General features: G+C 40.8%; 1 protein-coding gene across 3 annotated transcripts in view; it reads left to right on the forward strand.

Annotated features, from left to right (window-relative positions):
- The first annotated feature begins 484 nt into the window (after positions 1–484).
- KLHL2 (kelch like family member 2) overlaps positions 485–13,996 on the forward strand; it is a 107,500-nt gene continuing 93,988 nt past the window's right edge. The window contains exons 1-3 of one of the 3 annotated variants that reach the window (XM_048847616.2): positions 485–688; positions 6,111–6,236; positions 11,479–11,585. In XM_048847616.2, coding sequence (XP_048703573.1) covers positions 666–688; positions 6,111–6,236; positions 11,479–11,585 — 256 coding nt within the window. In that variant the 5' untranslated portion in view covers positions 485–665. Of the gene's footprint in view, positions 689–6,110; positions 6,237–11,478; positions 11,586–13,996 lie in introns of those variants that run through there. The other 2 variants (XM_048847619.1, XM_048847618.2) reach the window with 2 other exon arrangements.

Consider the following 13,996-nt stretch of genomic DNA (forward strand, 5'->3'; position numbering starts at 1 on the left):
ACCGTGAGGCATGTTTTCTGATCCTTTCATCATTCTTGTGACTCCTTCCGGAACCTCTTCCAATTTAGCAACAGCCTTCTGGACCGGAGGGCTCGAGAAGGGGACGCACGATTCCAGCAGCGGTGGCATCAGACTTAGGAAAGCGGGGACCTGTTAGCGCAGTTGCAGGGTCATTTTCCTTCTTCCAACAGGCCCCGGGCCGCGCCCAGGCAGCGTTTGGTGGTGGTGGTGGGGGTCCCCCTGCAGCTCCAGCTTCCCCTGCACAACGGGCCCACCCCCGCAAAGCCCTCCTGACTCCCCACGGCGCCCGGCCCCTGCAGAGCCCAGGCCCTCGTGCCCCACGCCCCGGCTGGGAGCCGCTGGCGGAGCGCGCGAAGCTTGTGGGCGTCCCGCTCACTGCGAGGCTGCGTGCTGACGTTGCGCCGTCACCGCCCTCCCGGATGGAACCCGGAAGTGGGTTGGGCTAGTGGCGCCCGGCAGGGGCATCGTAGCCGGCTCTGGCGGGCAGATGGATGGGAGCCCGGCTCCCCCTGGGCGGCGGCGGTGGTAGGGGGGCCCCGGGAGGGGAGAGGCGGCGGCGGGTGCCCGGGCGCGCGCGGCTGGAATGGTGCAGGCGGCAGCGTGCGGTGCCCGCGTTCTGAGGAGGAAGCCTGCGCGGAGCCGCGATGGAGATGCTGCTGCCGCCGGTGTGAGTGCGGGCGGGCGGGCGGGAGAGGGGGGCCTCAGGGAAGCCCCGGGCGCGCCTTGCTGATGACGGTGGGGAATCCCCGGCGGTGTCTCCCCCCATGGCCTCCGGGCAGGGGAGCGGCCCCTTTCCCCCTTGTCCTGGTCTCCGGCAGCCCCTGCCCGGAGGGAGGCGGCAGCTGCGGGGTCCCCCTCCTGGTGCCCAGGTACCGCGGTGCCTTGAGTGCCCATTGCTCGGGCTCGTCCCCTTCCTTCCTCCGGCTCAGCGCGATCCCGGCAGGGGAGCCCCGGACGCCGCTGCCAGGGACCCGGCAGAATGTGCGTCTCCCACCTGCCGGCGGGCTCCGGGTCCCATCTGCCCTGGTGGCGTTAGGACACGTTAAAGCCTTGCACAGTTATAGCCCTGCTGGATTGTGTTAATGCTGCTGTCCCATTCCCCGCCTGGGTTCGCGGGATAGGTCTCAGAACAGGAGCACCCAACAGGTGAAACGTAGTAGTGGGCAAGGTGTCTGCAGGATTTTAATAATACTTCTTGTTTTGCCCTAGTACTGTAAGATCTTCAGGGGGCGGACTGTCTCGTTGTACCTTGTACAGTGCCAGGCATGGCGGTGTTCCATAAAGAACTCTTAAAGGCTGTCACAAGCAGAGGCAGGTGAATGAGGGAGATCGCAGAAAGTGAGCAAGATTGAAGATGGTCAGCAGAAAACATGATAAAATGCACTCCCAATCCATAAGACCAGGAGAGGAGATGCTAAGGAATGCTCTTAAAATCTGTTCCCCAGGAGGGGAATAGCACCCTCATTAAGGAAGTCTTCAAGGGAAATGTGTAACCACCCTGTTAAATCTCCCTCATCTTGACCGAGATCCTCTCATTTTTGTATTAGCTATAGACATTTTTATAGCATCTGTTTTATGAAGAATGGTTTTGAAGACAATATGAAACATTTAAAATATCACCCACACTCATTTGCTGGCATTGTATATGCATACATATGCATGCGCCGAGATGTATCACTAGATTAAGAGATTTCTAGAGTGTTCAGGCATGTGGATGTAGTGGCTTTCTTAAAAGCAGGGTTGCTAAGCAATAAGCAGTTACATGAGTGGTTTATGAAGATATGTATATTTTCTGCTTCTCAATATTTAACAACATGTTACCAATTCCATAGTCCCAAACCTCCTCAAATTTGAAGCACGAGTGTTCCAGTGATTGAGCCATAGTATTATGTATAGGTGTGTAACTCCTTCCCTGCCCATGGTACTTGCAAACCCCCTTTCCTTCCTGGTACAGTAATTTTACTTTTGTAACTGGCAGCCATGTGTTTTCTTTGTACTAAAGGTAAGCAACATATTACCTCCTTTGTGCCCAGGATTTGGAGTGTATTAACTTACCCATCTCTCTAATACACAGGGTTTGGCAGTTGACCAAAAAATTACTAGAGGCACCTTCTCCCCACACTGTTACGCATAAATGGAAAATATACCACCCGCTGTTCCTTTCTTTATCTCTTACGGTAAATTTGTGCTTTCCCAAGCTGTCTTCCAAAAAGAGGCCTGTCTTCAACAAATCTTACAGCCTTTTGCTGTTTGTAGGAGCCCGGATTTTGGATGAGTTCGGAGAAGATTGAAGACAGAAGGAATTAACCATGATGGGGTGGTGTGTATGGGATAGTGGAAGTGAATATGCTTATGAAAACTCTACTCTGTGTACGTGGCATTACTTTCTGCTCTTCAAAGATCTGACAGGTCAAGACTTTGACATATGAAGTTAGAAATGACAACTGGGTCCCATCTGTTGTTTTCTGGTATTCAGTAAATGTGTTGCATGCCTACATGCAGATCTAGACTCCCATTTTTTTATACAAATTCAGGATTGGATGATGTGAGAGATCCTGCATTATATCTTTTCTCCCTACATCATCATGTGTGTTGTAATCTGACATGCAAGTGAGGTTATATATTACCCCAGAATGTTTAAACTTTCCCTACTTCTCAGGAGCTCCAAAGTGTAGCTATTGTAGTCCTGAAATTTCAGGAGGAGCAAGGATCATCAAACAGGGAGGGCTGCATGAATAGGATAGGCAGAGTAAAGGTAGTTTGAGTTTGACCATTGCTCTGGTTCAGCCAACCACATTGTTTTCACCCTATTTAGTTAAGCATGATAATCAGGACAACTGGAAGATCTTTTATAGCATCAGTGTATTGAAGATTCAAGCCACATGCCTCCACCATGCTTAGGTTAAGGTTCATCCCGGCTGTCTACCCTGTGGTCTAATGTATGTGCATCATACCCTTCTCATTACAGTATAGTCTTAGATGCCACAGATATGGCATCACTAGAAACAACTAAAATAGAATTGCTGTCACAAACAACTGTAGCTCAGTTGGAGACACTACTAAACAAATCCAAAGTAATTTAAAGTATGTCAAGCAGCCCCCAAAATAGGATGCATATTAAGGAGGGCTTTTTAATTCATTGTGGTCTTTATAACATCACAGCCAATTTATGATATTGCTGTTTTGTAACCTAGAATCTGACAGTTTCATCATCTCCTTACGAATTTATGATTCATATGTAATCAACCCCTCCACCTTAGCCAGTGTGTCTGGAAATCCTCAAAGACAGCATTTGGCATAGTCTTAAAGTTTTTAGAGTGTGGTGTATTGCACTGGAATGTGAGAAGTTATGGTAGAAAAGATTTTGCTGACTTGGATGTATGTTGTAAGCAAGCAGAGAAGTAAAAGAGTAAATGTTTACTTCACCGTTAATTACCTGATGGTGCAATATGTATTGCCTAATACCTGTAGTTTCAGTATATCATTTTGAGTGCTTGCTTTTATTTCTGAATGATGATCCCTATATACAGCATATAAATTGGAAAATTAAAGTTTACTATAAAAGAAATGCACCACAGATGCTGTATTTAGGTGTTTTGTAGTACAGTGACAGATGTAAGGAAGAAATACCTGGTAATGTTGGTTTTTTGAACATTGATGCAAAATTTTTCTACTAATTACCCCCAGAACCACTTTTTACTTGAATTGTATCTGTTCGTTTAGGACACTTCCCAGAAGTTAGCTGTAAAACAGACTTTTAAATTCTAGAATGTTAAAGTTGCGAGGGGTTTGAAGTAGAAAACCATATTTATTTTGCTGACCTCTCTCTTCTATCGATGATTCTCTCTTCCTTTGTGGATCAGTGCTTTTTGTCTTTCTTGCAGTTTGGTCCAAAATGTTATGTTACTAGACCCAGTATCCTGAATGGTATATAATGACAGGTTTCAGAGTAGCAGCCGTGTTAGTCTGTATTCGCAAAAAGAAAAGGAGTACTTGTGGCACCTTAGAGACTAACCAATTTAGTCTCTAAGGTGCCACAAGTACTCCTTTTCTTTTTCTGAATGGTATAGTAAAGATTGCTTTGCTTTCCTATTTGTGGGAATACTGTGCATCTAGAATGACAGGTTTAAATCTTAAATTTAAGTAGCCATTATCTTCATGTAAATGCTGTCCTTTTTTTTTTTTAAAGCTGCTTCAGACATGCTGAGAAAAATATTCTAGCAGATGCAGTGAAAAAAACAGATCAGAGTTCTAGGTCCCTAAATCTTATGTTGAATTTGACCCTCCTAATTTGGTAAAAACATTTAAACATGACAAACTATAAGCAGTGATTTAATCTTCACTATAAGATGCTGTAAATTTTTTAAGTATTTGTGTCAGAGTGAACTGCCTCTAACAAGTTATTTGAATGCCAAATACTCATGCTTTATTGTTGGTCATTTTGAGGATAGGGAATAAAGTTGTGTAGTGCAGATAAACATATGAGAGCTAGTAAATATTGTAAAAAGAAAAGGAGTACTTGTGGCACCTTAGAGACTAACAAATTTATTTGAGCATAAACTTTCGTGAGCTAGAGCTCACTTCGTTGGATGCATTCATTTCCAGTGAATGCATTTGATGAAGTGAGCTGTCGCTCATAAAAGCTTATGCTCAAATAAATTTGTTAGTCTCTAAGGTGCCACAAGTACTCCTTTTCTTTTTGCGGACACAGACTAACACGGCTGCTACTCTGAAACCAGTAAATATTGTATAACAAAGTGAAATGGTAATTTGTCTCCTTTGTGGGAATAGCAGCACAGCCTTTAGGCATTATAGACAACAGCATAGCTTGGAAATCTACTTGCCTACTCATTACTGGCTAGCTCAGCTGAGCAAAGGAGCTGGTATAAACAATGTTTGTAGAATTTAAACATTCTTTTAAAAAGTTTAAATTCAGACAGATTTTTTGACTCTGCTGATACTCTGAGACTTTTCAAGCAGCAGAAACTCATTAAGAAAAGTCTGGTCAGTTTCACTCCTTGTCTTCAGAAGAGTCTTGTGGATAGCTGTGAAATTGCCCATAATCGTGTCAGTTTCATGTGGCTGATGTGGAAAACTGAACAGGAGTGGGTACTGTTGGAATTTTCAAAGGGGGAGGATGACCTGGAATCTGTGGGAGATGATGTGTTGCAGCAGCCTAGGGCTGGGGGAGGGGGTGTGAACTGATTCTCTTCCAACAGACAGATAAATGGGAGATTGAAAATTTATCAGTGCTGGGATTATGTCTGAGATCTTTTCCACTCATCTTATCTAGAACACCTTGTCCAGTTCTGGGAGAACGCTTCATCTAGTTCTCAGTTTAACTCCAGATTTTGTCACTCAGATTCTTTTATTTGGCACAAAGCAAAGCTACCCTGAGTTGATCGGACTCAAGTGTAGATGAGTATAGGAAATACCACACATCCAAAGTTACACAGAAAGCCTCTTCCTTTATATATATATTTACATATTACATTGCATCAAATGTTTTTGGATTGGCTTGGTTACTTTGCAGGAACCAATCCCTGTGCAGCATGCTCTGTCCATGCATTGCCCATGCTCAACCTCATCTTTTCATTTCTAACTTATCTTACTCATTGTCAGTAAATGGTGCTCTGGGTGTTCTGCCTCTTATCTTATCTGGCTAAGACATTGGTTTTTTTAGCCTACTGACCTATTTATTTATCTTATTTAGCACAAAAGTTCTGTTTTCAACCTAATCTGTTTACCTCCTTAATTCTATCCAAGCACTTAGTTAAAAATTCCAGTACCCATTTCTTTCCCAGAAGCTGAGGATTGGTAAGGGGGAGGATGGGTTCCTCACTAGTGCCTTTGCTCATGGAGCTTACTAGGCTAACATTCTTCTTTATCATCAACCTGGCTAGTAGATGCATTCCTCTGACTAGTATTATTAGGTGCCTGGTATATTTTCCAAAACACGTACAGGGTGTTGGTAATGCGGAATTTGAAATCACTCTGAGTAAAAAGTAAGTTTGGCAAAAAGAATTGGGATCATGATTTTCAAGTAGACAGAAATGTTAACTAAACTTGTTTGTCTTGTTTGTTTATAGATGTACAAAACTTTGCCATCAGAAGCCTGTGGATCTGAAAGATGATAATACTGAAAAACACTGCCCTGTTACAGTGAATCCTTGGCATATGAAGAAAGCTTTCAAAGTTATGAATGAATTAAGAAGGTACGTATTGTATTCATTTTATGCACGTGTATGGGGTCATCCATTTTCAGTTGTTCACAAATTTTTTTAATTTAAGTTTCTGCCGTAAATAGGATGTGTAATCCCACAAACGTAGTTTTCCAGGTAAACCAATAAGATGAATTATAAAACTAAAAAGTGATAACTTATTGGTAGTCATAAAGTAATTTGATGGAATCTATATTATATATTCATATCACCCTTGACAAGCTAGCCAGAGTTATTGCTTATGTGTTGGCTTGGCAGAATTCAACGTTTGATTTTTTTATATAATTTCAACAGATATAAGTGTTTATTTGTAAGCATTTTTCTGGGTATAAATTTTCAAAGTTGAACAACATTATAGATTTTAAGCATTTTTTATTTTTATATGTTTAAATTTTCACAGTTGCATGAAATTATGGAGGGTCAGACAATAATTGTTTCATGACAGTAGATATTGAGATTCAAGTTACTTCATAATAATTAAAAACACAAATTGTTAACATCACATCAAAATATACCAAGTAAATCATTGATTTAAAGATATCAAGGATTATTTTTCTTACTTTGCCTATCTGCAAATTTCAGTTATTATTGTTGGAGATATTCATTCCTGGATTTGTGTATGTACAGTGAAATCGATATTGACCAACATTTACTGATAAAAATCTAATCCTTCCAAGCCTGCTTATGGGGTATGAAAAACATCTGAAGAATTTTGTTTGTTTCAGTGGCGCTATCTGTTGCACAGTATATTCCAAATAGGTTCAGTTAAGAGGTCACTTTTCACATAGGCCTCTTATGCATTAAGATATTTTTGTTGTCAAGTTTCCAACCATTGCAACACTGGAAGCCCTGTGTTGATACTGTTCTGAGTATCATGTCAATTAGAATATTTAGTAAGAGAACTAGGTGATGTGGTACTCAAAACTGTTTATAGCTGGTCTTACAACAGTTGCTAACATTGGTTCAGCTGAATAGGTGTTGACGACGCAAAATTTTTGCAGAATTTCCCTACTATAGACAAAGCCTGAGATTTTAAACTTCATATACCTACCTTTTTTCCCTACCTTACCTAAAAATATTAACCTCTTTTGGCATAAAACAACAATTTGTATCTCTTAGTAAAGTTTGCCTCAATATTTGATTCTCACTCGTTGCATGTGGCTATGTCTTCTCGCTGCTACTGACACTGTGGCCATACTTAGTTATTTATTGAACTTTGACAGTTTGTGCCACTCCGGACAAACATGGAGATAGTCCCTGCCCCAAAGAGATTGCAATCTACATCACGCCGACCGTATAGTAAAAGACATTATACATAGCCTGAGAGTAAGCTATCCCCTTCTAAGTGTTCCTGCCCATCCTTACACTGCTGACCAAACTGAATGGCTGTCATGCTACACCCTACCACATTTCTTGTTCCTCCAAGGATTATGGTAACCAGATTCACAATCTCAAGGAATGTGGCAGAGCTGCAGGGTCAAGTGAGTGGAGGGAGAGTGTAGAAATAGAGGTCACATCTAAGAATGAATTGTGGGTTCTATCGTGCCCAGAAGTAACAAACCCAATCTCAGTTTTGCTGTTTCATTGTGGGCAAAGGGAGCTGACTTCCCAGCAGAGTTCATTGTTGAAGGCCCTGGATTATTATTTTAAAAATGTACTTCAATTTTCAGGATTTATTAAAGTCAGGATTGCTGTTGAGAGAGTACAAGCAGTTTTTGTTTTGTATTTAGAAAATATTGAGAAGTTTAAATGGGAATGGTGCCAAGCAAATCTCAACTATAGTTGCATTTAGTAGTGTAGCTGCCACAAATGTTTACTGATGATACTGAAAGGTAGCTTCAGTTTGAGTAAAACTGATGTCAAAATTTGAGGACCTTGTCAGGTCACATTATATTTGTATTTGCATTCCTTTTGGATTTGAAATAATAAACTTAATTATTTTAAGCTTGGCTTCAGAACAATTGGCTTAATTAGATTTATTTGACTGTTTCCTCTAGACTTTAATAGAAAGTATTAAAAACTCCATATTAGTGCACCTTAGTTTGACAATGTGTTGCATAATGAATTTCCTTCTGTTTTAAATTTGTTGCCTTTTAACTTAAGATCTGTTTTCATATTATGGGAACTATTTAGTAGGCATTTGATCCTCTTTGAAAGTATTCATTATTGTTTACTAAACCTCTAACTTTCCCTTGCTTGTCTTTCCAAATGAAATTATCCTAAACGTTTTAATCTTTCTATGGAAACCTTCTTTAGGTCTTTGACTGCCGTTACACAAGACCATTGAAGGACACTATCAGCTTTGAGAATGAGTTGACTAAAAGACATGATATTGTTCAAAATAAGGCAGTATCTTCAAGTAGCCATTTTTTGTATTATTGAGTATTTTTTTAATACTGCCTCCCAGCTCACACTTTCTTTCATTTGTGCAGCAATCTAAGCAAATATCTTTTGAGATATGTGCACCTCAGTAGACATTTCCTGTAAGGTTATAACTATTTAAGAATCCCTCAGCATGAACACTTAAATTCTTTTTAATATGTGTAACCTTTCACTTGCCTACATTGAATCTTGGTTGATGTCAAGTTACCCATTTACCCGGTTTTGTTATATCTTATCAATGGTTTTCACAATCCTTACAGTTCTTAACTAATCTGAATAATTTTGTCCTTGGTAAATCTTGCCACTTCATAAGTCACAATCTCCTCTAAGTAGATGTCAAATATGCTTAACATCGATCCGAGTGTTGATCGCTGGGACACCCATCTACTAACTCTTACACACCAACGTTAAGTCTTCAGTTAAAACGCTACAGCAGCACAGCTGCAGCAGTGATTCGGTGTAGACCCTACCTACACTGAAGGGAGAGGTTCTTAATTCACCTCCTTAAGAGGCGGTAGCTTGGTTGATGGAAGAATTGTTCTGTTGACCTACTGCTATTTACACTGGGGGTTAGGATGGCATAGCTACATCTCTCAGGGGTGTGGATTTTGTGGATCTGCTATGCAGATGTAAGTTCCCCCCCAAAAACTGAAAATTGTCCATTTAGCCCCTACAAATTGTCCATTTAGTCCCTATCTTTATGCCTCGCAGTAATCTGTTTTTATCGTGATGGAACTTCTCTTACTCATGCCTCCCAAACAGCTTTAATAGCTGATAAACAAGGACTTCCAAAAGCATTCTAATTGGAAAATGGTTAATATTACAAAACCTAGACTGATTTCTTATATTGCATATGTACCAAGCTATGTTACCGCTAGAGCCCTTTTGTAGACTCTGATTCTGCAGCTGAGAAGCTTGTCACAGAATTGCTTCAGAGTGTACCCTTTCATTATTTAAAAAAAAAAAAAAGTTACTTAATTTTCTAGTGTAGATAAGCCTTAAGTCTTTAGCAAAGTTATGAATGTAAGTTCCCAGGTTTGCCATTTGAAGGTGTCGTGCAGGTTTCCTTTGAGGTCAAGAACTGAGAGGTTAGATAGTTAGTGAGAGTTTTTTGAAGAGTTTGCCCATGGGTGACAAGGTGTTTTTGTTGTTTATCGTTTTTCTATGTGAGTTCTGTCGAGAATATAGTGATTGCCTGACTTTCCCCAAGTCGTCGTTGGGGCATTTGATGCACTGGATGAGGTACTCTATATGTTGTGATAGGCATTGATAGGACCTATGGACCTTGGAAGGTGTGGGGGGTATTGATCCACTTAGCAGTGGAGATATGTCTACGGGCTTTGCATCTATCATAGCAGGATCTGCTGTCATTTGGTTTGGTGTGTCCTGGTTTGTGGGGAGCTTGCTTCTGATGGTGATCTTAGAGAGGTTAGGGGATGGGAGGTTGTCTGAGACCAGAAGAGGGGATTTGGGAAAGATTTCTTTCAGGATGTGGTCCCCATAAAATATGGATTACAATTGTTTGGTGGTACCCCACACAGATTCCAGTGTGGAGTGGTAAGTGATAATTAGGGGTGTGTAGTTGGTGGGTTTTTTCCTTTATTGAAGCAGATTTTTTGGGGTATTTGGATGACCAGTTCCATGATGCAATCTACTTCTCTGATGGAGTGTCCTTGTTTGGTGAAGGCAGTTTTAAGTGTGTATCCTGGACTTCCTTCTTGGAACATATTCTATGAGTGGTTGGCTGTAGATAACAGATTTATTGTTGTGTTTGGGATGGCTACTAGATCTGTGAAAGTAAGTGTGTGGTGATCCATGAGTTTCTTGTATATAGTTGTCTGTAGGATTTCCTTGTTGAGGCTGATTGTGGTGTCCTGCAGGTTGATGCTTGTGGGGGAGTGTTCTAGAGAGTTTGATGGATGGGTGGTGGTTCTCTAAGGAGAAATTCTGGGATACGCACTTCACCCACTTAAAACCGCCTTCACCAAACAAAGACACTCCACCGGAGAAGTAGATTTCATCGTGGAATGGTCCATCCAAATATCCTGGGAGAATCTGCTTCAATACAGGGAAAAAATGCACCGACCGCACACTCCTAGTTCTCAGCTACCACACCACACTGCAATCCATACGGGATATCATCAAACAATTACAAGCCATACTGGATGGGCACTGCATCCTGAAAGAAATCTTTCCCAGCCCCCCTCTTCCACCTTGTCTTTCTCATGTCCTGGGACCAACGTCGCTAAACAACACTACCAACTAAAGAGGGCATGCTATGTTTCACCTTAGAAAAAACTAAGCTATTTTTCTTGGTTCAGAGATTTTTGGTGATGAAAATATACTTGAAAAGCAGCAATAACAAAGAAGACTTTATGGTGATTTTGAATAGTAAACAAGGCACGAACTTTGAAAGTAATACAACAAAGAAAGCCACTCTGAAGTTTGGGCTCATCACTGACTAGGAAGCTCATAGCCCTGAACTACCTGGGAGTGAATCTTAACCTTTTAGTATTTGTCCATATTGATACATGGCATGGAAAGAGGATTCCTCCAGAGTATGTAGCCTTAAACTCTTTTCGGCTGATATAAGTTGTTCTGTATTTGGCATACAAGTCTTTTCACCAAGCAAGAAAGCAGAATTTATTAGTTTGCGCCTAGGAAGCTGCATGAATCCAAGCACCAGCTGTATACAGCCGTGTGTATTTTGAAACAGAGTTAAAAATTTTAGTTTATCAACATTGTTTTTGTTGGGGAAAACATCATGTTTACTGTGAGGTAGATGTTATGTGCTTTTCTACTATGGATTTGCTGATGTAAAACTACTCTTCCTTTGATATTTTTTTCAAAACAGTCAGAACTTGTTGTGTGATGTGACGATAGTAGCTGAAGACATGGAAATTGCAGCTCATAGAGTCGTGCTAGCCGCTTGCAGCCCTTACTTCCATGCCATGTTTACAGGTACTAAATATTTTTAACACTTGTTACCTTTAACTCAGTGCTCAGGCAAAAGAGTTTTGTTTTGCTTTGTTTTATATATTAATAAGATGTTAAAATTAAAGGAACCTTGTCTATTTTATATGTTAGCTTGTTCTAACTCTAAAGGGAACTGTCAACTTGAAATCCAGTCTCTTGTATAAAGGGAGTTAAAAGTAGGTTTGGGTGATTCTCTTTCCTCTAAGTCCTCCTGACAATTCTTGGTATTTCTCTCTCTTGTTTTATTTATTTTTGTTTTTCTCTTCCTTTTTCTGTGTGAAAGATGCACACGAACAGTGGAAACAGTAGAAAATGACTATGTAAATTGCCGTCACGTTCAAAGTAAAGGAGAAAGAGATTCTCTAACCTTTTCAGCAGTAACAATCCTGTGTAACAGTAGGTTAAATCACTTTTTTCTGGACTTTAAGTAAATGATGTCCCTTTAACATCTCTTCTTTCCCCTAAGTACATTCCTCAGTCCCATAGTGTTGTAAGCTGTTAGACATGAATGCTTTCAGTGGCTTTGGCAGCTGGAGTGCATATTTTGGTATTCTTTGGATAATTGAGTGACAGATATGCTGTGCATTGTTGCAATAACTTTTCTGTACAGGCTGGATTCTGTTTCTTCTCATTCCACGCTAATAATTTGCTGTTATGTTATTACAGCAGGTATGTTAGATGTTTTGTAGGGCTAAAGTAGGTTTAGATCCTTAATACCTCCCAGTGGATTCTGAATGTTGCGGATTTACTTCTTCACTGGTTGTAAATTACTTTGAAACCCTCTCATGGAAGATGCTGTCAAAATGAAAATTATTATTAAATGTGTGTTTTATAATTTTATTTTAAAATTCCTTGACTATTTCCTCTCACTCTGTGATATACTCTGGTCCTTAATGTTTTTTTCTTGATGACATGGGACATCAGAAATAATCACTGTGATATGCACCTTACAACTTCAGCTACATTCCTGACATGGGGCATGCAGGTAAAAAGAGTAAAAACAAAATTTTGACAACTAAGTTTCAAATTAGGATCAGAAGTTCTAGTTGTATATACAACTGTGTATTGGGAAACAGGGATCACTTTACTGAGATTAAACTGTAAATGTGGGATAGACTTGATTTGTTTATGATATGGAATTGACTGAAATCTGTTAATATTTTCTTTCTGCTCTGTTCTGTGCTTTCTTCTCTCCTCCCCTCCTCCCCCACATTTTTGGCTGAATACTCACTTAGTGCAGCATAGAAATGACATTTAAAGAATTCTCCAGTCATTAATCCTTAAGTATTCAGTTGTGGTTGATACACAGATTACTAGTGAGCACTGATATTTTTTTTAATCTGATAAAAATCATCCTAGTTTTCTGTTAAACTCAAATGAAAGCAACTTTTTGTATTATGCTTTTTTCCATCTGGTTGATAACGTAGAATTGCAAGCCTTTTAAGTTAGCTGTATTTTAAATGCTGAGTATTATTATCTCACACATTCAAAATATCTCTATGTAAACAGACTAACCATTTATTCAGTGAATTGGTGTGGTGGGAGTTTTAAACCCAACACCAACGTTGCTTCAAGGATTGGAAGACTGTGTGCTGCAGGTGCAAATGCTTCCTTCCAATAAGAATCAACCATGCTGCCTATACTATATGGCCATTCTCCACTGACAAAGTCCTAAATTTAATCTTTAATTCTTATTATGTTACACTTCTAATAACCCACATTCATACGTGTTGACCTGCAAGTTTCACTCACTTAACTGGTTACAACCAAAGGGAAGAAAGGAGGAATTTTCTGCATTCTTTCTCCATCCAGAGTTATAATTGTAAATGCTAACATTTTGAAAGATATTAAACCTCAGACTTTAGGGTTTACACCAATCTCTAACTACTAAGGATTGGGAGGAGATATAGCGTGGAGGACAGATTATCCCACTTTTCGTAACATGAGGTTGCATGCACCGTCCTCTCAAACATCTGGTACTGGCCACAATCAGAGACGCAATACTGGGCTAGATGGACCACAGGTCTGATTCAGTCAGGCATTTCCTGTGTTTCCTCTAGAGCAGGGGTTCTCAACCATTTTCTTTCTGAGGCCGCCCCTCAACATCCTTTATAAACTCCATGGCCCACCTGTGCCACGACAACTGCTTTTCTGCATACAAAAGCCAGGGCCGCCGTTATGGGGTAGCACGCAGGGCAATTGCCCAGGGCCATTCACCACAGGGGGCCCTGCAAAGCTAAGTTGCTCAGGATTCAGCTTCAGCCCCGGGTGGCGGGGTTCAGAGCTCCATAGCTTCAGCACCATGCGGTGGGGCTTTGGCTTTCTGCCCTGAGCCCCAGCAAGTCTAATGCTGACCCTGCTTGGCACCCCTCCCCCACCCCGAAACCTGCTCACGG

This window comes from Caretta caretta, chromosome 4 (assembly GCF_965140235.1).
Source record: "Caretta caretta isolate rCarCar2 chromosome 4, rCarCar1.hap1, whole genome shotgun sequence".
Classification (NCBI taxonomy): domain Eukaryota; kingdom Metazoa; phylum Chordata; order Testudines; family Cheloniidae; genus Caretta; species Caretta caretta.